The sequence below is a fragment of the Cricetulus griseus genome, chromosome 3, assembly GCF_003668045.3.
Source record: "Cricetulus griseus strain 17A/GY chromosome 3, alternate assembly CriGri-PICRH-1.0, whole genome shotgun sequence".
Taxonomy (NCBI): domain Eukaryota; kingdom Metazoa; phylum Chordata; class Mammalia; order Rodentia; family Cricetidae; genus Cricetulus; species Cricetulus griseus.
The window spans coordinates 182,166,825-182,187,938 of record NC_048596.1 but is presented as its reverse complement, the minus strand read 5'-3'; the positions used below and the strand labels follow the sequence as shown (position 1 = coordinate 182,187,938).

At 49.0% G+C, this 21,114-nt stretch overlaps 3 protein-coding genes across 8 annotated transcripts in view; all 3 read right to left on the bottom strand.

Moving 5' to 3' along the window:
- Pskh1 (protein serine kinase H1) overlaps window positions 1-706 on the bottom strand; it is a 32,380-nt gene extending 31,674 nt beyond the window's left edge. The window contains exon 1 of the mRNA XM_027405873.2: window positions 551-706. The gene's annotated coding sequence lies outside the window, so the exon portion shown is untranslated. The remainder of the gene's footprint in view (window positions 1-550) is intronic.
- Window positions 707-5,349: 4,643 nt separating this feature from the next.
- Window positions 5,350-6,994, bottom strand: Nrn1l (neuritin 1 like). Its single transcript, XM_027405870.2, has 3 exons — window positions 6,671-6,994; window positions 5,876-5,990; window positions 5,350-5,725 (listed from the first exon to the last, which is right to left on the bottom strand). The coding sequence occupies exons 1-3, from the start codon at window positions 6,744-6,746 to the stop codon at window positions 5,440-5,442; spliced, it is 477 nt and encodes a 158-aa protein (XP_027261671.1). The 5' UTR covers window positions 6,747-6,994; the 3' UTR covers window positions 5,350-5,439.
- Window positions 6,995-7,129: 135 nt separating this feature from the next.
- Edc4 (enhancer of mRNA decapping 4) lies at window positions 7,130-20,849 on the bottom strand. Of its 6 annotated transcripts, none has more exons than XM_027405862.2 (29): window positions 20,573-20,849; window positions 16,313-16,469; window positions 15,839-15,950; window positions 14,789-14,888; window positions 14,175-14,364; window positions 13,933-14,080; window positions 13,748-13,852; window positions 13,241-13,350; window positions 13,065-13,148; window positions 12,884-12,979; window positions 12,692-12,794; window positions 12,419-12,599; window positions 12,247-12,319; window positions 12,058-12,149; window positions 11,794-11,993; window positions 11,583-11,743; window positions 11,344-11,500; window positions 10,574-11,010; window positions 10,389-10,493; window positions 10,150-10,302; window positions 10,034-10,070; window positions 9,725-9,902; window positions 9,464-9,619; window positions 9,264-9,379; window positions 9,013-9,178; window positions 8,741-8,927; window positions 8,430-8,649; window positions 7,889-8,052; window positions 7,130-7,648 (listed from the first exon to the last, which is right to left on the bottom strand). In XM_027405862.2, the coding sequence occupies exons 1-29, from the start codon at window positions 20,652-20,654 to the stop codon at window positions 7,456-7,458; spliced, it is 4,263 nt and encodes a 1,420-aa protein (XP_027261663.1). In that variant the 5' UTR covers window positions 20,655-20,849; the 3' UTR covers window positions 7,130-7,455. The 6 variants fall into 6 exon arrangements, with proteins under 6 accessions (XP_027261663.1, XP_027261664.1, XP_027261666.1 ...); XM_027405863.2 differs by having other exon boundaries at window positions 11,344-11,497; XM_027405865.2 differs by having other exon boundaries at window positions 11,583-11,719; window positions 20,573-20,848.
- Window positions 20,850-21,114: the final 265 nt, after the last annotated feature.

Here is a 21,114-nt window from a genome sequence, read left to right as displayed (position 1 = left end):
CCGCAAGTTACACTGTAGGTTTTCCCTACAGTGACTAGGAAGGCAGTTTTAACTAGTGATTTTCGGGTGGGAATTATCACTGCAGCAGCTTCACAGAGGACTGAGCGGGGATGGGGCTCTCCTTGTAAGAATGACAGCTTTGCGGTGCAAGCGACCCAGGAGGGCTCTGGCCCTTTTTCCAGCCAGTACATGTTAGTGATCGGTGGCCCCCGCAGGACCCTGGCGTTTACTCGCAAAGGCAGGGTGTGGAGTAGGCGCCGCACACAAGGTTAGATCAATCTGACCCGCGCTGGACGCGGGACGGCTGAGCAGCACACAGAGCAGCTGACCAAGTCCATCGGGCCCAACGCCGCAGCAGGTTTTGAGGCCATGCCAAGCGACCGTGGGTAGCCACGGCCCGGCCTGCTCCCCAGCCCGAAGGCCCCAGTGCACAGGGGCCGAGGGCTCGGAGCTGCACTGCGGCGGCCCGGCGGCGCCAAGCCCACGCCGCGGCCGAGCTCGCCAGCCCCTCACGCCAGTCAGGCCGAAGCCCCGAGCCGGAAGGCCTCACCTCGCGCGGGCGGTGGGCTCTTCGGAGTCTCGGCGGCTCAGCCCACCGTCTCCCGGCCCAGGCCACGGACGCCGCCGCCATCCTCTCGCGTCAGCGTCGTGGCGTCATTACTGAGCGCGCCAGACGCCAAAACAAACTTGGTCGGCCTACAGGGAGGGACGAAGGCGGACCCTCCAGGCTGTGTACGCGGCGGGCGTCCTCTGAGGGCCTGCCAATCAACGTCTTTAGGGCGGAGACGGGCGTGGAGGGGCGGGTCCACTTGTGACTCGAAGCCGCTGGGGAGCGGGCTGCGGGAGTGAAGAGTGCTGGGAGACGTAAAGACCGAGAGAAGGTCAAGCTTATATGGATGAAGGGAATCTTCTTGAAGGGCTAGGAGAGCACAGCGAGCACAGAGGTTTCTCGAAATGCCTCTGGATCTTCGCAGATGACTAGGTTTCTTTACTTAAATCTATTGGTACTGTTTCTTTTGAAACTCGATCTAATTCTCTCTCTGGCTGGCCAGGACTATATAGTCCAGGCTGGACTTGAACTCTCGGAAATCCTCCTCCATCAGCCTCCGGAATGCTGGATTGCACGCTAGTCTTAAAAATCTATTTTTAAAATTGCGATTGAAACAATTTCGTACAATCAAATATGTTAAATACGGCAGTTAATTTCTGAGTTTTGGTGAAGTCAGCTTTGGACCAACTTCTAGACAGTCTTGGGTTATTCCCCCCCACCCCCCCAGCACCTCCACCAGACAAGGTTTCTCTGTGTAGCCCTGGCTGTCCTGGAACTCGCTCTGCAGACCAAGCCTTAAAGAAATATTAAAGGCGTGCACCACCACCGCCTGGCTCTAAAGGAAGATTTTTAAAAGATCCTCAGCAATCTGGGCCTCCCGATTGCTGAGCAAGACACGTCTTTTTATTCCAGCAATCGGGAGGCACGGGCAGATGGATCTCTGAGTTCGACGCCAGCCTGACTACAAAAGTTCCAAGACAGCCAGAGCTGCGCAGGGAAATACTGTCTCAAAAAAAAAAAAAAAAAAAAAAGTTTCAAAGCCTAGTGGTTGGTACTTGTAGCTTGTAGCCTGTAATCCCAGTAGTTTGGAAGCAGCAGCAAGAAAGTCTTGAGTTTGAGGCTAGTCTGGGCTACATGCTGATGTCCTGTCTCAAAAAAAAAAAAAAAAAATTACCAGTTTGTTAACACACACCTGTAATCCTAGCTTTCAAGAATCTAAAGGAATATTGCAGTGAGAGGTCAAGAATACCTAGGCTATATGAATTTTAGAACAGTTTGGAATATAAATTGAGAACTTATTTTAAAACAGCCACAATGAAAATTCTTTCCCAAAGTGTAGTGGAATTACTTAAAACAAGGACTTTAACCTGGCATGGTGCACACCTTTAGTCCCAATACTTTGGAGAGCAGAAGCAGGTGGATGTTCAGAGGTTTCAAGGCCAGCATGATTTATATAGAAACAGAATAGCCAGAGCTGCTGCACAGTGAGACCTTGTCTAAAAAAACAAAAAACAAAAAACAAAACCAAACCTGGGATCAAATCTCAGTCCCGACATTTCCACAGTGTGTGAGTTTTTTTTTTTGGGGGGGGGGGCACTCGCTCTGGAGACCAGGCTGGCCTGGAACTCACAGAGATCCACCTGCCTCTGCCTCTTGAGTGCAGTGTGTGAGTTCTTAGGGAAGACATCTCCCTCACACTAGTTTACATACTGTTTTCCTATCCTTGTAATGACTATAAACCTATTTGTCCACTCTGTGGTAGTGCACACCTTTAATCCCATCACTCAATAGGCAGAGGTAGGCTGATCTCTAAGTTTGAGACCTGCCTAGTCTACAGAGGGAGTTCCAGAACAGCCAGGACTACGAAGAGAAACCTTGTCTGAAAGAATCAGAAATCAAAACAAAACCCCATGATAATCATAATCCCAGCCTCACAGAAAGTAAAAACAAATATATACATAGAATTCCAGGGTGGTTGACACTCAGAAATCTATACACTTTCATTTGACAGATGTTTGGCAAATAAATATTTATTCAAATATTCAGGTGCACCATGATTTGGGCTCTAAGGCAAAACACAGGCCTGGCATCGAAGTGTGCTGGTGTGATGGCAACTGGACCCAGAATATCTGCACAACAAATTATACTTTGCCTGCAGACCTACAGCTGTAGAACACTGTCACTGTAATACTCAGGCCTAGGCATCTGTGCCCAGTCCCCAGCATCTTGGCTATCTTCCCACCCCTCTGCTCTAGCTCTGAGATAAAACCCATAAAGCCTTTAAGCCCCTGACCAGAGAGCAAATTCTTCCCCCACTCATCCTCCCAACCCAGCCCATGGAAGAGTAAGGACTTAGGCAGTAAAATATCAGGGTAAAAATAGGTCACTGCAGGATGGTAATACCCAACAATGGCTGGGCAGAGCAGCCAGCCCTGCTCAGACAAGCATGCTACTCCTGACATTTATTGGGTCTAGAAAACTTTTAGGATCTGACACCCTAGTCAATCACCATCCCCCATCCCAACTGTATGCCCAGACTGAGAAAGATGTCCCAATATGGCATATCCCCCTGCACTGGATTTATTCTCAGTCCAAGGTCTTGTTGATTATAACGATGCCTATGTTGACGGTATTGATTCTTCCATTCTATATACTCCATAGTGCACTCTTTTTTTATAATTTATTTTTATTTTATGTACATTGGTCTTTTGCTTGCATCTATGTCTGTGTAAGAGTGTTGGATTCCCTGGAGCTGGAGTTATACACAGTTGAGAGCTGCCATGTGGGTGCTGGGAATTGAACCCAGGTCCTCTGGAAGAGCATTCAGTGCTCTTAACCACTGAGCCATCTCTCCAGAAATCCATAGTGTACTCTTTATCCTTAGATTGGGTGCTAGAGACACAAAAACTACCCCTTACCTTTAAGAAGTTCACATTTGGGAATTTTCACTGGGACTTGGGTAATTATAAACCAGTGTTCTACTGAAACAGGGAAAAGAACAAGATCTATGTCTAACTAGAGGTAGTTTTAATTAAACTTATATTCAGAGCCACAGGGTACTAAATCTCTCTCCATATCAGCTCACCTTTCTTGAACCATTTCTTTTTATGGCAAATTTTGATTTCAATTACTTTATTTGCTTGGTTTGTTTTTTTGAGACAGGGTTTCTCTGTATAGCCCTGGTAGACCTGAAACTTTCTCTGTATATCAGGAAGGCCTCAAACTCAGAGATCCACCTGCTTCTGCCTCCCAAGTGCTGTGATGAAATGTGTGCATCACAGCCACCTGTCACCTTATTATTTCTTTATGCATAAGTACATGTGTACACATACAACACTTCCTATGTGGAGGTCAAATGATAACTTGTCAGAGTCAGATCTCTCATTCTACCATATGGCTTGTTGGCAAGCGCCTGTCTCACTGGCCCGCACCATGTGTGTTTCTGTGTACATTCACCAAAATCAAGCCTGAGTGTCATTCCTTAGGTGCCATCTACCTTGTTTTTTGAGGTAGGCTCTCTTAGTGGCCTGGAGCTCACAGATTAGGCTAGGCTCCTTCTCCAGCAAGCCCCAGACATCCACTTGTTTCTGCTTTGCTATGGCTGGAGGAGCTACAAGTGCATGCTACCGTCATGATTTTTACATCGGCCGTGGGAGTCAAACTGAGGTCCTCATGCTTGAGTGTCAAGCACATTTCTGAGTGAGCTCCCCAGCCCTACTGAACCACTCGTAGGGCTGCTGTCTACATGAGCTATTGTGTCCCATATGCTATTTCCCATCCTCAAGGACTGGGTAGGCAGAGCTGGCTCATGCAGGGCCTTGTAGTTAAAGACAGAAGGAGCTTAACACAGCATCAGTTTCTCCACCCAGAAAGTAGAGGAAGTGAATAATAGAAGCCCATGAGGAAGCTATGGCAATGTCCACAAAAGTCTTAATGTTTAAGACTAAGAATAGCAGCACATGCGTGTAATCCCAGAACCTTGGAAGCAGCAGCAGGAGGATCACTTCAAGTTTGAGATCAGCCTGGTCTACATAGTGAGTTCCAGGCCAGTCAGCGCTACAAAAGAAGGCCCTATCTAACAATAACAAAAAATACAAGACACAGTGTTAACATAGTGTTAACCTTCTCTGTTCTTCTGGCCCCACATACTCTCTCATTTTATTGCTTCCAAAACACCTTTTTGACTCATCTTGTTTCCTCACTGCAAACTCCAAAGAACAAGTTTCTGGAGAGCAGAAGCCAGACCACCCATTATGGCTTCAACTTGTGTAATTTTAGATCCTGTCGGGTGTTTGAATGTGGACTTAGATGTAGCTTCTGGGTGGTCTTCTCTTTGGACAGACTAGTCCAGACCTCAGAAGAGAAGATTAAGCCCTGGATCTGCATAAGTCTGAGGGCTTGGCAGAGTAAGGTGCAGGTAAGGCATCAGGACAATGCAAGGAGCCTGAGAAAGACCTCAACTGGCCATGAGGGGTGAGTTCTGTACCCCACTGGTCCCCTGCCTCCCATCCCTGTCACACTGAGAAGGCAGAGAAGGGCTGTGCATTCCAGCAGATCTTGGGTCTGTACTAGAGCTCTTGGGACCCAAGGTACTCCTGAGATCTATAGAGTAATGGAAAGAAACCTCAATGCTGCCACCATGAAATGAATGTTTGTAAGGATGAATGAGTCCCTTGTGGAGGTTCTGAATCATGCCCATTCCATGCTGGGATCAGCTTCTGTGGGGCCCCTGCCTTTGCTAACAGGGCCACAGCCAGGAGAAAGAAACCAGCTTGGTGCAAATATAAATACCTTTAATGAAAATTATGCACACTCTGCAGAGCCCACACAGCGGCCACTGCATTCAGTGATGGGAGGCAAGGGCACTGTTGACTAGCCAACCAGACTGTTTAGGCCAGAGGCCCCAGGAGGCAGGCAAGTGCCAGAGCAGCAGCAAGTAATGCAGGGGTTGGGGCTGGAGTCAGTGCAGGAGCTGTGGCCCGGAGTGTCTCCTGATTGGTCTCTGGACCAGCAACCATCTCCCGAACACTCACAGGGGCGCCACAGAGGATGTGCAAGTTATCTGGGTGGGGGGCACGGCGAGCTTCTTGCTGCAGTGACTCCCACACTGCAGCAGCCTCCTCTGGGCAGCCTGACAGCACCCGAGAGGCACAGGCATGGAAGTCATTCCAGGATCTGTTACAGAATGTAGTTAGGGGAGTTAGTTAGGCAGACCATGAAGATTTTAGAGTGGGAAGAGATTCAAGCTCCTGAGGTTGTTGCCCCAGTGGCACAGATTGTTAGGTGGTGCCTCCCATCGGCCCATTGCCTCCCACCTGCTGGTACCTGCAGACAGTTTGTAGCTCGAGTCCACGGCCCATGCTCTCCCCCAGGCGGATGAGACACTCAGCAAAGCCTTGGTATATGGAATCACAACGGTTTGGGCCCTCAGAAGCCATAGCTAAAGGGGATACAAAGACTAGGAGTGGGGTGGGAATGGAGAATGGTTGATAGAATGAGCCAGGGTCCATTCTCAGGACCTTGTTTACCTGGTAGTGCTCTGGGGACATGACTCAGCGTCAAAGGGGTGCCCCCAGGGAACTTCAGGGTATCTGGAGATCACTTGTCTTGACTCTCAAGATAGGATCTGGACTGTGATGCACATGAAGGTGAGATGTGGGAACAGGAAGGGGGTGTTGGGTCCAGAGCTCACTCAGTTCCTTCTCTAGTTTCTGGGGCTCTAGGTCAAAGATAGGGGTTCAGGGATATAGGGTCTGGAGGCATGAGGTTATGGGCAGAAGACAGTCTTTCTGCAGTTTTCATGAGCTTCAATTGGCACTCCCACTGCCTCCCCCAAAGACAAGTGTCTCTGCTGAAGCTCAGCAGGCAGGGTGAGGATCAAAGCCAGTCACTCTAAGCTCAGGGATCCATGGCCTGAGTTCTAATAGGGGCCACAAACTCCCTTTGTTAGAAGAGGGGCTACGGAATTTAAAAGATCTCCCACAGCTGAACTGTTTGCATCACACTTTCCTAGTGCTCTTACTGTTGCTCTCTACCCTAATCCCTCTGCTCCCACACCCTATGCCCAGTCTAAGATCTCTGAGAAGGACTGCAGCCTGGGCCCAGGACGGTCACACTCACCAAGTGGCAGTAGCAGCAACAGTGTCAGGGCACAGGGCAGCCGCTGACAGCAGCAGCGCCAGCAGTAGCACATCATCCCTGGCTATAAGCCTAGCGAAAGAGCTACAGACTTGGAGAGCTGCCTGTGGGCCCAGCCCCCAGAGGAAGGGATCCTGATTGGATGGGAGCTGGAGGAGGGGCCTCATCTCCGCTGTCAGCCCCGCCTCCAGGATCTAGATTGGCAGAGGAGCTAGTAAGGACCCCAGAGGGCAAAATTGCCTAGAGAGGAGACATGTTGATACTGAGCTGGCTCTAGGAGCTTTGCCTGAATTGAACAAGGGAGATATGAGTAGTTAGTTTATCAGATGAGAATGGGAGGCAGGGGGACCCCCAGGGTGGGTTGGTTTTAGATAGACTTCCCCAAAGGGAGAAGAGAACAGTTAGTCACATCAACGACAAATCAAAACCATACACAAACCATTTTATTCCAAAAGTCTTTAATTGAATTTCTCAATGTTTTTCAAAAACAAAAAGATCCAAATTAGAGGTAAAAAGGAACATGGAAAATTCAACTCAAGTGGTATCACGATCTTGGGGTCATGCTTCAGGCATGGCAGGACCCAAGAAGGCACAATACCTGCCCTGGGCCCAGCCTAACCCTGCTGGTTACCACAATCAGTAGACCACCGCTAGTGTATCCTCCCCCTACCTCCCTCCAAACACTAGAGATGGGAGGCCTGGGCAGGTAAACAGCAGACATGGGCCCGCAGACTGGCCTTCAGTGTCATGCCATCTCTGTTAATCAGCTAAGGGAGGCTAGGGGTCGCAAGGCCATGTAACATTAGGCTGAGACGACGGGCAGCTTTGCCAAGAGAGTTGTGCGGATCAGCTTGCAGGAACTGGAAGAGCTTCTGGCGCACCTGGGCCATGACAGAGCCCATGTGGTCTCGAGTGATGGGATCACTGTGGTCCAGGTGCATCACAGCCTCTTCCAAATAGCTGAGGATAGGGAGAAAGGACAGGCCATAGCTGAATGCCAGAAGATAGGAGTGCCCCCTAGTGGCCCTGAAGCCCGGAGAGATAATAACAAAGACAGTTTCTAAACCTCATATGGGAGGGGTGGAGAATATGGATAGAAAAATTAGGGATGGGAGTCAGGTAAGAGTGGGTATCTGCTTTGAACTATTTACTCTGTCCCTTCCTATAGCTCATCTTCTGCTCCTTGACTGCCCCACTCACCTGAGCTTGAGGTCACTTCTAGTTCCAAGGTCAGATGCCAGCTGCTGGATTAGGGAAAGGAGTACAGGCTGGGATAGTGGACAGGGCGGCTGCCCAAAAACCTGGGCTGGGTCCACGGTCTCACACACATACAGCACCAGGTTGAGATCAGCGGCTGTCAGTGCCTGGGAGTAGAACAAGGCAGCATGCTCATTTATACCTAACACCAGAATGGAATGCTTGCTTATGTAAGGTGTTGGCTGAAGGGCAGAAGACCAAAGTTGGATTCTAAAGGTTCCAAAAACTCTTGATAGGACTGTAAAGTTACTTTAAAAATGCAGATTACAAAGCTTTCCTGAGAAAGGTGGTCATGAGCAAAGGTGGGCTGAGGTAGGAAGAAATTTGTCTAGCATGAGGGAGTAATAGGGTAGTCGCTTGGAAAGCCAAAAGGAACCAGTCTGCCAGACAGCCCAGAACCTGGTGGGGAAGTGGGCAGATGATATGTAGGCCTTGTCAGGAGACATCTTTGCCAGGGGATTATTAGGGCCAAACACTGTCATACCTGCTGGAAGGCCTGATTGAGGTGGCCCTGCTGCAGTAACTGCAAGATATGGGCTTGTTGGGCCTGGCAGTCAAGGTGGGCAGAAGGAACAGGTGTGCCAGCAGCTGAACGCATGGCCTGCATGATGCTGGAAGTGACAGTGGCCTGTTGCTCCTTAAGAGCCACACTTACTTCACCCTTAACAATGCGTTGTACTTGTGCTAAAATTGACTCCTGCAAGCTGCAAAGGGAAGTGAGCCAATGAGGTGGATGGGAAGCCCATTCTGGCCCTTCCAAAACTTACCACCTGACCCAGAACCCTGCCCACACACCTGCCCACAGCCACATGCAGCTGGTGTTGCACCTCAGCCCGAACACTGCTAGACACAGTGGCTGCCATCTGCTCAGTGGCACTCTGAAGTGTGCTGACCAAGCCCCGAAGCTGGGCCAGCACAGGCTCCCTAGCTTCCTGTTCACGTGCCTTCCTGCTCTTCATGTGACTCTCTAGCTGCTGCAAATCTAAAGTTTGACAACAGAGATCATAAAAGGGATGACAGCAGAATACAATCATTCTTACTACTTTGGGTTTTATGACACCACTCACATTCCTGTGTGCCCAGCCTAAAGCTGTCATTGATTTGCTGGAACATAGCCTGGCAACTCTTTTCAAAAGCTGGCAATACCACACTCTGGAAGGCTTCCCGGTAGGCAGCCTGCATTGGTCCCTGTAATGTGTCTGCAGCTGCTCGAGCAATGGCATCTGTCAAGTTCTAGAATATAAGGAGAGGTCAAGTTGAAAGCCTGAGTTCAATCTGGCCTGCCTAACCACACTTCCCATCTTGGACCCTGTATCACCTTGGATTTGAGTAGCTTAGAGATATTCTCTTTCATGCTGCCTTCTACAGCTGTAAGTTTGGTAGCCATGGAGTTGCTTAATTGACCCGCCACAGGCTCCAGACTTCTGGAGACACCTAAGAAAGACAGATGGAACAAGAAGTTTAAAAGCTTCCTACACCCACATGGCCCACCCAAAAGAAATTTTATGAAAAACTCACATGGAGGAACCGTCTTCTTGATTTCATCCCTTATACTGCGCTCTAGCCGCCCAGCCACAGCTGAAGACAATGCCTGGGACAGCTGCTGTGTCAGTTGCTCCTGCAGCTGCCCGCCCCGTTGCTGCCCCTCAGCCAGTGCCCGTTCCAGTCGCCGCTCTGTTGTAGAGCTAAGGAACAGGCCTATACCAGGACTTATACATTTTCTAAGGCAAGAATGCTGCCTTGCCCTACTGCCATGCTGTGCCACTACCCCAAGGATACGCTCCTGTTCATGCCGAGTCTCCAGGGCACGTTCTACATGGTCAGTGACAGTGTTCTGTAGGCCTTCAAGTTGGGCACAGAGACGCTGTAGCAGCTCTTCTTGGTTGTGCCATAGCTCTGCCAGCTCTCTTTGCTGCTGCCAGATTAATGCTGGCCAGTCCTCAGGGGGCTCTGCTACCTGCCAGAAACACTGACAACTTACAGGATGTCTGTCCTTCCTATCTCCATCCACCATGAAAAGGAATAGCTCATAGTCCCTCCCATCCTCGTGGGTAGGTCCCATAGGGAGAAAGGTGCTCCCTTACATACCTGGTGCTCTGTGAGACGGGATCCCACAGCTGAATCCCTACATAGGCAAGGAGCATTGAAGGTCACATCAAGCAGCTTGGAGACCATCCCTGACCCCAGTCCCAGAACCCTCCTACCCATCATCCTTCTTGCTTTTCCTCTTGAGTTTGGGTGAAGTCCGAGGAGATCCCTTGGTCTTCCAATCCTTAGCAGGCAGCCGTGGAGTAGGAATTTTGCTGCCAAAACCCCCTGAGGCAGAAGCAAGGCTAGCAACCTCATCATCGTGGTCACTGTGGAAGGGGAGGCGGGCTAAGTGCCTGCTCACCGACTGGCCCTCCTTTATCAGAGGAAAAGCCCAGAGCAAGATGGTGCTCACCTTTGCTCAGCACTAGTGTCCTGACTGTCATGTTGCTGCAGCAGGTGATAAGGTGGCCGGTGGAAGGCCAGGCTTTTGTGCTTTTCCTGAAGGCCGTTCCTGGGGCTAAGAAAACATACTGACTAAGAGTGGATTATCCTAATGCCCCTCCCATAAGCATACTTTCCCCCTTCTAATCATCTCACCTTTCTGCCAAGGTACTACAAGTCTCACGAGTAATGTCAGGTGCTGTAGGCCAGACTTGACTGTCAGGGGTTGCAACCTCCTGGGTCAAGGCTGCTTCCAGTAGGGAGGGGGTATTATGCCGATCCCCATCCCCAGGGCCTCCATCTAGGCCAAGCTGAGAGCCAAGCTCAGGGCCTTGCCTGGGCCGAGGAGACAGTAAGTGTAGTGCTGAAGCAGCTGAGGCCATACTGTCTGGCTCAATGAGGCCCTCAGGAACAGAGGAGCCAAAGCCACGGGACAAGGCCTCAGATGCAATTTCAGGGATGTCCTGGGACAGGGCAGTGGAAGCTGAAGAGATCACATCAGGGGAACGGGTGCGACTGGGAGAGGCCTGGGGTAGCCCCAGAGGTTCCACTTCTTGCAAATCCAAGGATAGTGCAGAGGCAGCAGTAGATACCTGAGAAGGGCCAAAGATGGAGGCTTAAGTAATAAGGGGTACGGAGACAAGGAACTGGTATCACAGTGATGAGACAGTGTAACAGGGAAGAGATATGCAAGTAAAAAGCAGGGCCACAGTTCACAAGGGAGGGGTGGGAATGGGAGGCTGAGGATTTGCCACTGGAACATGAAAACCTCTATAATCTTTGAGAAATATGAAGCCCCCAAGGACAAGCAGGATCAGCAGAAAAAATATGTAGGAATAGAGAGCTCCAATCTTCCCCATTGCCCCCCACCTGCTACCCAGTACCTCATTACCCTCCCCCCCCCCCCCCCACCCCCACATACACACCTGCCCAGGTCCCTTGGGAGTCAATTTGTCAGCTGGGCCTGAGAGCAGCCCAGGAAGGAGGCTTCGAGGGCTTGCCTGCAGGCTGCTGCTGCTGTTTATTGTCAGGCTGCCATCCAGCTGCAGCTTGGGACTCAAGGTCAGCTCCTCAGGTGGTCTACTGTCAGAAGGGTGAGATATTAGCTACTGTAATTTGTCACAATCTGGTACTAGACTCTACTATCACATGATCTTTGCCTTACCTGGGCAAGGAGGGGTCCATGGCTGAGGAGCTACTCACAGCAGACACAGCTGTTAGAGAGCTGCTGCTGCTGCTGCTGCTACTGCTGCTGCTGCTGCTGCTGCTGCTGCTACTGCTACTGCTAGGGGACGCAGACATCTGGGAAGATCCAGAGAATGAGCACTAAGGATGCGAATGGAACATTACCAGGCCTCTCTTCACTGAGGAAGTACCTGCTGCAGGGAAGCGGTAGGCGTCATGAAAGCATCAGGTGTCATCAACTTAGGCTTGGTCTCACTGCTCAGACTGAGGAAGTCTGAAGGTGCAGGGAGTTCCACGATGCGTCGAAGGTCAGGCTGAGACCCATGAGCAGCTGAAGCTAATCCCTCAGAGCCTAGTTCAGGTCGGGACTCTCCAAACGCTGTTGGGAAAGCTACTTGAGTCAGATCTCAGAACCATGTCAGTATAACCTGCATCCCTTCTATTCCCTAACTCACTGAAGTCCTCGTGAGCAGGGTGGGTAGGCAGTGGAGCCACCACATCAGGGTTCAGTTGTGGCTGGAAGCGGATCTGTACATCCTGTAGTGCCCTAAAGAACAAGAAAGGGGAAGAATAGATTACTTGAATGAGCCAGGGCCAGTAGGGTAGGGAAAGAGACAGGACATGCGGGCTTCCCTGACACTCACTTAGTATGCACACAAAAGAGCTTGATAAGCACACCAGCTGCAGATTCCATGGCACTAGCTCCATGGGAACTCTCTGAAAGGACAGTGTGGATCATTGAGCATTGAGTAGCTTGCCCTGTGCCTCAACACTTCCCACATACCAACAAATAACCCCAGCCCTGGGGCACCTCACCAGCCCCCAGACTGTCATTCTCCTCCTCAGCAGGCAGCACCTCAGTGTGCCGCAGCCGGCATCGACTCACAACCTGGATGCCAAAGCTCAGCACAGGGTGGGTAAGCAGGAACTCAGAGATGGAACTAAAGCAAGCACGGCCTTCGTCTTGGTTCTGTAGCAGCTCCATCACATAGAGGACCTGTGTGAGCAACACATTCCTAATGGAACTGAACTGAGGGATATGTCACGCATCCCTGCCCTCCTTCCCAGTGTACGGCCACAGCAGCCTACCTTTCGTTGCACATCACTAAGAATCAGATACTCCGCCGAGAGGTCCAAGCAAACTTTGAGGCTGGGAGGTACGCTCACTGAGCTGAAGATATCTGGGGAGAAACTAGGAAGCCAAGAAGTAGACCAGGTAAGACTGAGAATTCAAAGAAGTCATATCCCTGGCCTATCCTCAACCCACTAGTTCTAGTTTACCGAATGGTTTGCAGGCAGGTCCAGGAAACTGTACACCACATCTTTAGCTCCCGATTTTGGTCAGCGCCAGTAATGAGGAACCTCCAGAATGGGACCCTGAAAAGAAACAAGGCACTGATTGGTTACCTGGTAGGAGTCCATGGACAAGCCCACCACTGACTTTGTCTGCCCACTCACTCACTCAGGATCCTGTTTTTTATGGTTATCACAGAATAAGAGGCAAGAAAGGGGTCGTCCATCATGAGGCTTCCATTCATGCAGACACCTATAAGCAGACAGGTGAGGGGCCTAAGTGAACAAACTATTCAACTTTCTAGACAGGGGGTACAGAGTAGGGTCTTTCAGGTCTTGCCTCACCTTGGCTCATCCTGACCTTCAATGTAGATCTGCCAGAACTTGACAAAGCCATCATGGCTTGCAGTAGCCAGAACAGTCCCATCAGGAGAGAGGGCTCCTTCACTTAAGCACTGCAAAGAACCCAAAAAGTTCCAGGAGAGCCAGGGCTACACAGACAAACTGTCTCAAAACAACAACAAAAGCAAAACCCCCCAAAGCTGTGCTTTTCCTCCTGACCTGAGGCAGGAATGAGCCCTTCCTAAATGACGATGGTGGTGAGCTGGGCTGACTGACAATAGACTCACACTTCTATGTGACTGAATAGAGCAGGTAGACACTACAGAGAAAACTAGTCTTTCGGGCACATCTAGATTAGAAGTGAACTGTACAAGCGAGAGCCAATTTTTGTGTTCAACATCCCCACTGACAACATACTGGTAAAGCCACTTGGGCAGTTATGAAAATGGAGAATTGATGAAGGGCACAGAAAGAGGAGAAATGTAGGGAGGCAACCAGTTGTAGGCCTACCGTGCTATGGCCTTTTACCACAATGAAGCCCTGCTTGATTTGGCTGACATCCACAGGCCAGGTATTATGGCTGGAGCGAAGCATATCCAGGTCCCATACCTCAGCCTAGGGGTACAGGGAGGCATTTAGCCCACATGCAAAAATGGCAGTGCTGATACCTCCTTCACCAGACCCAGTACTCTCACCCGGTCTTCATGCAGCAGGGCCACTGTTGGGCTACTTTCCTCACAACAGTCCTCACTTTCCTCAGGGATGAAGGGGCACCAGATGATCCTTCGGAAGTGGTTCAGTGGTGTGCCCTCTGGCTGTCTGATATGGACTAAAATCTCTTCTCTGAGTAGGGAGTTAAGGCTTAGATAGGTAGAAACATCCCTAGCAGCCCCAGACCCAGTTCTACTTCTTCAGTCCCTTGCCTGGGAATGGATACTGAATTTTACCCTTAACCAGAGCCAAGCGCCACACAAAAAGATTGCCGGCCTCATCCAGGCAGGCAAGCTGTGGAGAGTTGAGGTGTGCGAAGGCCAGATCAGCCACACTGCCTGTGAAACCTTTGAGTAGGGTCCGCTCTGAAGTGCTGACACTGATCACACGTACCATTGCTGAGCCGTTGTTGGCAGCTGGAATGTGAAGAGTAGAGAATCTGAGCAAGCTCCTGACCCAGGCAGCAGGATAGAAGCCCTGCCCTTGCCTACCTCACTGCTGTCATCACACTAACAAGCCTGTTTCCCCTAACCATCTCCGCCAGCCCTATTGTACCACAATCATCCAAGTGGCCTGAGTTGCCTGACCCTAAATCTGCATTTCTGGGGCTTCTAACAGAGCACTTTCTTTTTTCTTTCTTTTTTTTTTTCTTTCTTTGTTTTTCAAAACAGGGCTTCTCTGTGTAGGTATGGAGCCTGTCCTGGAACTCATTCTGTAGACCAGGCTAGCCTTAAACTCAGAGAGATCGCCGGCCTCTGCCTCCCAAGTGCTAGGATTAAAGGTACCTGCCACCAACGCCTGGCCTGAGCATTCCTTTTTTTGTCCCCACTCCTTACTTACCCCTAATGGCATATGCCAAGAAGGAGTTAGACACTGCAATCAGGTTGCCATAGTAGTATTTCTGCTCCCAGTCATACTTGGCCACAGGCTGGATTTTCACCTGAGAACTCAGAGTAAGGAAGGTTGAAGAAGCTGAGGGCTGGAGTAGGCAATAATCCTGAGGACAGGACAGGTCCCAGGTATAAGCCTAGCACCCACTGACATTTCCCAGAAGAGACTTGCACTGAGGACTGGAAGTCAACACTGGTTTTCTGAAAATAAGGTACACTTTTTTATCAAAGTTGTTCCCATAGGATCTAGAAGTATGCATGAGACAGAAGAGAAAAAGCTGTGTGTGCTTCCATTCACTACATGTGATGGGCACTAGCCTGCTCTATGGCTATGGCAGGCCTTGTACTTCTCTCCCATTCCCTCTGCCTTGCTAAAAACTGTTAGATTATATCTCTAAAGCTAGTCATCAAGGCTAATACCCTTATTTGGACACTTTCTTTTTCTTTTCTTTTCTTTTTTTTTTTTGAAGACAGGGTTTCTCTTAGACACTTCCTTTTTTTATATTTTTGTTTTTTTGAGACAGGGTTTCTCTGTATTGTTTTGGAGGTTGTCCTGGCACTCACTCTGTAGACCAGGCTGGCCTCAAACTCAGAGAGATCCACCTGCCTCTGCCTCCCAAGTGCTGGGATTAAAGGTGTGAGCCACCAATGCCCGGCTGTTGGACACTTTCTTATGCCAGATTCATTCTAGCAAAACGTAGCAATCAAAAGTCCTAATTGGTTCACCTAATTAACAAGCCCAATACACCACCATAACATCCTAGCCCATTCTAACACTGATCTCCTTTTTCTTTTCTTAAGAATTATACCCATGGGTCATTTGCTGCTGTTTTCTGCCTGAGTCAGAAAGCAGTCACTTTAAAATTTCTTTCCCACTTAATAAAGGATCTCACACTGAAAATAGGTGTTTGTATGGTTTAAGCCTAATCCTGGGTCTGGGAGGGAGCCCCTGCTGTGTGGTAGTCTACTTTAATGTGTACCACAAAATCCTAGGACTCACCTTGTTGCTCCCCCGTGCCTTGCTGGAAATGCTAGAATCACTGCTGGCTACAATTTCCACTTCCTTGGCCAAAATCCCAATGCAAGTGGAGCTGTCATCTCCAGAGAGGCAACTGGAAGACATGCATGAACTTAGTCCCTTGTTCATCAAATAGCTCAGTAGAGGTTCTAAGGACAGACCCACATGATGAAGATGTCTAATCCCAGGTTGCCAGTTCTGTCTGGTCCAGTGTTTCCATACACACATTCTCCTTGCTCACCTCCTTCCTGACAAATGAGGTTAATTCCATTCTACATTCTACAGCTTGTCCTCATGTCTTCTTTTAGTATAAATTCAATGTGGTACAGTGCTTTGTCCCAGACAGTCCCGGAGACAGGAAGCGGAAGCTGCTGGCTCCTTAACCCTCATTTTGTCCCTTTAGCTCAGCAAAAAACCTAAAGTTATTACCATCATTACTATTTCTCAGATACTCACATGACCTGCTTTTCCTGCAGGTTAATAGGTGGCAAGGTCCGTACACCCGGTTTGCTTGTTGAGTTACCATCACCTGAGCTGAGTGGGTCTGGAACCAGGAGCCCATTGAGGTCTCCATTGTAGGTACTGGATGCCCTTTGGCTCTCTGCATTGGAGCCTAGGGGAAGAAAAGGACACTGTGACAAGGTTGCTTTATCTGCCATGAGATTCTCCTATAGCTCCAGACCACGAAGTATTCAGAACACTTATTATGTCTAAGGGGAGGAGGTACCTTTGTTCATTCTTGATTCTTTTTTTTTTTTTAAAGGTGTATTTATTTATTATGTGTACAGTGTTCGGCACCAAATCTCATTACAGATGGTTGTGAGCCACCATGTGGTTGCTGGGAATTGAACTCAGGACCTTTGGAAGAGCAGGCAGTGCTCTTAACCGCTAAGCCATCTCTCCAGCCCTCATCCTTCATTCTATAAGTATGGGTGTAGAGCAGGACCATGATACTCTTCTACCTGTGGGAGGGGTACAAGCCAGCAAAGACTTGATGGGGCAAGAGGCACAGCTCAGTGGTAGAGGTCCTTGGTTTGATCTGCAGCGCTGCATGGGCGGGGGCACGCGCGCACTCACACTTACACACACACACACACACACACACACACACACACACACACACAAAAAAAAAAAAATTAGGCCAGCTAATACTTGGGCTAAGAACAGCAAAACAAACAACTCAACTTGAAGGAGGGTATAAGGACAACCAGGACATCACAGTAATTGTATTCACAACGGACAAACATGGGAAAGCTAGGTGTTGTGGCTTTAATCTCAGCACTTGGGAGGCTGAAGAAGAAAGACAATGAACTCAGGGTCACATATATAGGCTAGATATGAAGTTCAGGCCAGCCTAGACTACGTAATTAAATCCTGTCTCAAAACAAAACAGAAGGAAGTGGGAGAGATTCCTCTGTGCTGTTGCTCTTGCTCTTGCAGAGGAGCCAAGCTCCATTCTTAGCACCCACACAATGGTTCACATCTATCTGTAACTCCAATCCCATGGGGATGTGATGCCTTCTTATCTCCTTAGGCCCCAAGCACACATGTAGTACACATACATACACGCAGGCAAAACAAACATAAAATTAAAAAAAAAAAGTCTAAAGCAAAACAATAAACAATCAAACAATCCAGAAACAAAACATGGGAAGGATAGAGGGAAAAAGGGCCGCAAATGCCTCTGATATGAGGCTGGGTTGCTTAGACTTTCTCTCTGTGAAAAAAGAGCCACAAAAGCTCACTGCTCCATCTCTTTGTGAGACAGGACCTTCCTGTGTAGTTCAGACAGCCTTCCTGTTTCTTGCTTCTGCCTCCTAAGTGCTGGGATTACAAGTATATGTTAGCACACTTGGTTCTAGAAGTTTTTAAATTTTACAGTCAGCTGTAGCCAGTGGACTGACTTTCCAAGGCAACATGCAGAATAGCTGAGAATCTTTGTGAGATACCAGAACTTAAAAAATACAGTGGTAGTTTGTGGAGAAGGCGTCCTAATTCAAGGAAAGAGGGGACCTGACACACTGAATTAGTTAACAAGCCACCTTGGGCAGGTAAACCCAGAAGGAAAAGCACATGGGGAATTAGACAAAGAGGAGAGAAGCTATGGGCATGTGGTGGAGTGTGGAATCAGAAATGTTTGCAATGGCTGGTTCCTCTCCTCCTTAGGGCTGGGGATTGAGTCCTGGACATCCCATACACACTACGTGGGTTTTTGTTTTTTTTCTGGAGGTGGGGAGATAGTTCTGGGGATGGAACTCAGAGCTTTGTACATGCTAGATAATTGCTCTACCATTGATCTAGGTCTCTAATCATTTATGTATTTACTTCTTCTTTAATTGAGATTGGGCCTCAACATGTAGCCTGAGGTGGCTTTCTTTCTTTCTTTTTTTGGTTTTTTGAGACAGGGTTTCTCTGTAGCTTTGGAGACTGTCCTGGAACTCACTCTTGTAGACCAGGCTGGTCTCGAACTCAAAGAGATTCACTTGCCTCTGAGTACTGGGACTAAAGGTATGTGCCACCACCGCCCGCCTGAGGTGGCTTTCAATTAACAATTCTCCTGCCTCTGCCTCCCAGGTGCTGAGACTATAGGTGAATGCCACCATGCGTGGCTTTTGGCTAAGTTTCAAAAACTCATTAATTCAGACACCACTTTCTGAATTCTAAGCTAGTAAAGAAGGTGCTTCAAGAAAAGACCAAGTTTTCAGGGCTGGAGAGATGGCTCAGTGATTAAGAATAGACCAAGTTTTCAGTCATGAAATAATCTTTTTTTTTTGAGACAGGGTTTCTCTGTAGCTTTGGAGGCTGTCCCGGCACTAGCTCTTGTAGACCAGGCTGGTCTCAAACTCACAGAGATCTGCCTGCCTCTGCCTCCTGAGTACTGGGACTAAAGGCGTGCACACCACCTCTCGGCACGTCATGAAACAATCTTAGGCCTGGTAAGTCTTAGGTTCTTCAACGAAAGGAGACAAAAAGCTACTTGAAAAAAGAATCAGCTGGCCATGGTGGCACACACTTTTAATACCAGCACTCGGGAAGCAGAGCAGGTGGATTGTTATGAGTTTGAAGTCAGCCTGGACTACATAGCAAGTTCCAGGACATCTATGGATACACAGAGAAACCCTGAGTCAAAAAAAAAAAAAAAAATCAACAACAACAACAAAAAATCAAGTGCCAGTCCCTAAACAATGGAGTTACAGAGAAAGACCCTCTTATCTTTCTCGAGAACTAGAACCACTCTAGCTGTTCAGGGATAAGCTGACTACTCTCCCTTCCTAGCAATTTACTCTAAGGACAAACAGCAGGCCTAGTCTATACAGTTAACTATGCCAGGCTCTACCAAATCTCTATGGAGTATAATCTGCTCAGCTGATGGTGGGCATCAGAAGCACAAATTACCTCATGAGTAAAGGGAGCACACACTACAGGCATGAAGCAGAGACCCAGTGGTCTCAGGAAGCAAATGGATTATCTGTGTATCAGCTAAACCTACTGAGTGACTATTATCAGTGCCTGCTATAGTGGCCTGGGTACCCCCAGCAGGAGTAACAAGGTGTGAGAAAACAATCAGTTCTCAATTATAGCCTCTACATGTACATCACTATCACCAGTCAACTACTACAATTTTCAAACATCTAGTTTCCTTTATGCAATATGTGCTTACAATTTAAGTACCTTGAGTATTTTTTAAATTTTTTATTTTATGAGCATTGATACTTTGCCTGTATGTATGTCCTGTGAGGGTGTCAGATCCCCTGAAACTGAGGTTACAGACAGTTGTGAGCTGCCATGTGGGTGCCAAGAATTGAACCCGGGTCATCTGGAAGAGTAGCCAGTGCTCTTAACCTCTGACCCATCTCCCCAGCCTCCTTGAGTATTTTTCCTGGCATTCATTTTTCTGTCTATAGTATTTCGACCTAGCCTAAACAGTCTCCTCTCAGACCTGCCCTCTATCTCCCTCACCACCACCCCCATTCCCATCACAGTACCCAAACAATCCTCTTTTACACTAACAACAGTATACAACTTTGTCGGCTTTCTGCCCTGGAAACTCTTATCTGGCAAGAGTAGTCCCAAAAGATACTGGGAGCCCAAGTAAAGCTCAGATGAACTGGAAACATATGGGCTTACAGATGTTTGGAACTTAATCTAATCAGAGCCACAAAGTCTGTGATTTGCCTTCAATTTATCAAGAACATGGATTTGGGGTTGTCCACCTTTTGCCAGAAAATCAGTTTCAGAGCAACATCGGGCCTGGGGTCTATATTTTAGGGGGAAATGCAAGTTGCAGTGAGGGAACAGAGGATCTTCAGCATATTGCTTGACTCTAGGCCCAAAACTCGCTAAACAGACTCTGCACCAGGCCTCCGAACCATGGCGAGTAAGGGGCACAAGGCCAGTCCTCCAAACACTGGAGTTTGAAGGCAAGGAAACCAGAAGTATTTGGGTGAATTCTGAGGAGGGGCCTTATCTTTAGCCAAAATACTTAAAGACCAGGCAGAATGGTCTGGCACAGGATGCGGAGGGGTAACACCCAGGGTCTGCGCCATTCTCTGGCTATGCCCAGGGGGATCACCCATGACTCCAATCTCTGTCCTCCGCAATCAAACGGGAGGATCCAGAGCCGGTCTAAAGGGACATGTTGCACGGCGGACGGTTCAGATCTACGCCAGATGTCGGCCTCTTAGCCAAAAGCCCACCCACTCCAGCCCGGGTCACCTCCAGCGGGCCGGTCCAGCTTGAGGATGTCCCGCAGATGCTGCGTGGCGTCCTCGATGTCGATGCTCGCGCAGGAGGCCATGGGCCCAGCCGCGAAAGGCCTGTTCGTATGACGTTAGTTCCTCTACCTCCGTGCACTGTCCAATTTCGCCCAGCCACGACCCCGTAAGACAGCAGGGAATCTAGCACTGCGGAAAATCTACCCGCAGTTCGCAAACCGCCGCCCGGGATGCGTCTGTGAGCCCCGCCAACCCCACCAACCGCCTCCACTTCCGGTCCTACTGACCTTGGCTCCCGGAACCTACAAAGTGAGCAGAAGAAAGGTTCCGAGCTCTGGGAGACCAATTAGTTCCTATCCCATCTAGCCTTCTTAGGCTGTTTGTTTCAGAGTAGTCCAGCAGTGGAGAAATTCCCCAAGACTGAGAAAGAGCGAATGTGCTCATAGAGCACTGGATTGCCTAAAACCCTGCAGTCTCTGGAGTTCCAACCTAGTCCTGACTCATTCTGATGAACTCTGAATAGTACAACAGAACCAACTCTAC

Bases quoted from the DNA above. Each gene is read 5' to 3' on its own strand.
- Nrn1l (XM_027405870.2), bottom strand. From the start codon at position 6,746: ATGATGTGCTACTGCTGGCGCTGCTGCTGTCAGCGGCTGCCCTGTGCC. The intron at 5,991-6,670 runs GTGAGTGTGACC...TATCCCCTTTAG, and splicing joins GTTGCTGCTACTGCCACTTG to CTATGGCTTCTGAGGGCCCA. The intron at 5,726-5,875 runs GTACCAGCAGGT...ATTCTGTAACAG, and splicing joins GAGCTACAAACTGTCTGCAG to ATCCTGGAATGACTTCCATG.
- Edc4 (XM_027405862.2), bottom strand. From the start codon at position 20,654: ATGGCCTCCTGCGCGAGCATCGACATCGAGGACGCCACGCAGCATCTG. The intron at 12,600-12,691 runs GTAGGCTGCTGT...TTGCTCACACAG, and splicing joins TTAGTGATGTGCAACGAAAG to GTCCTCTATGTGATGGAGCT. The intron at 10,071-10,149 runs GTAGGAGGGTTC...TTGCCTATGTAG, and splicing joins AAAAGCAAGAAGGATGATGG to GGATTCAGCTGTGGGATCCC.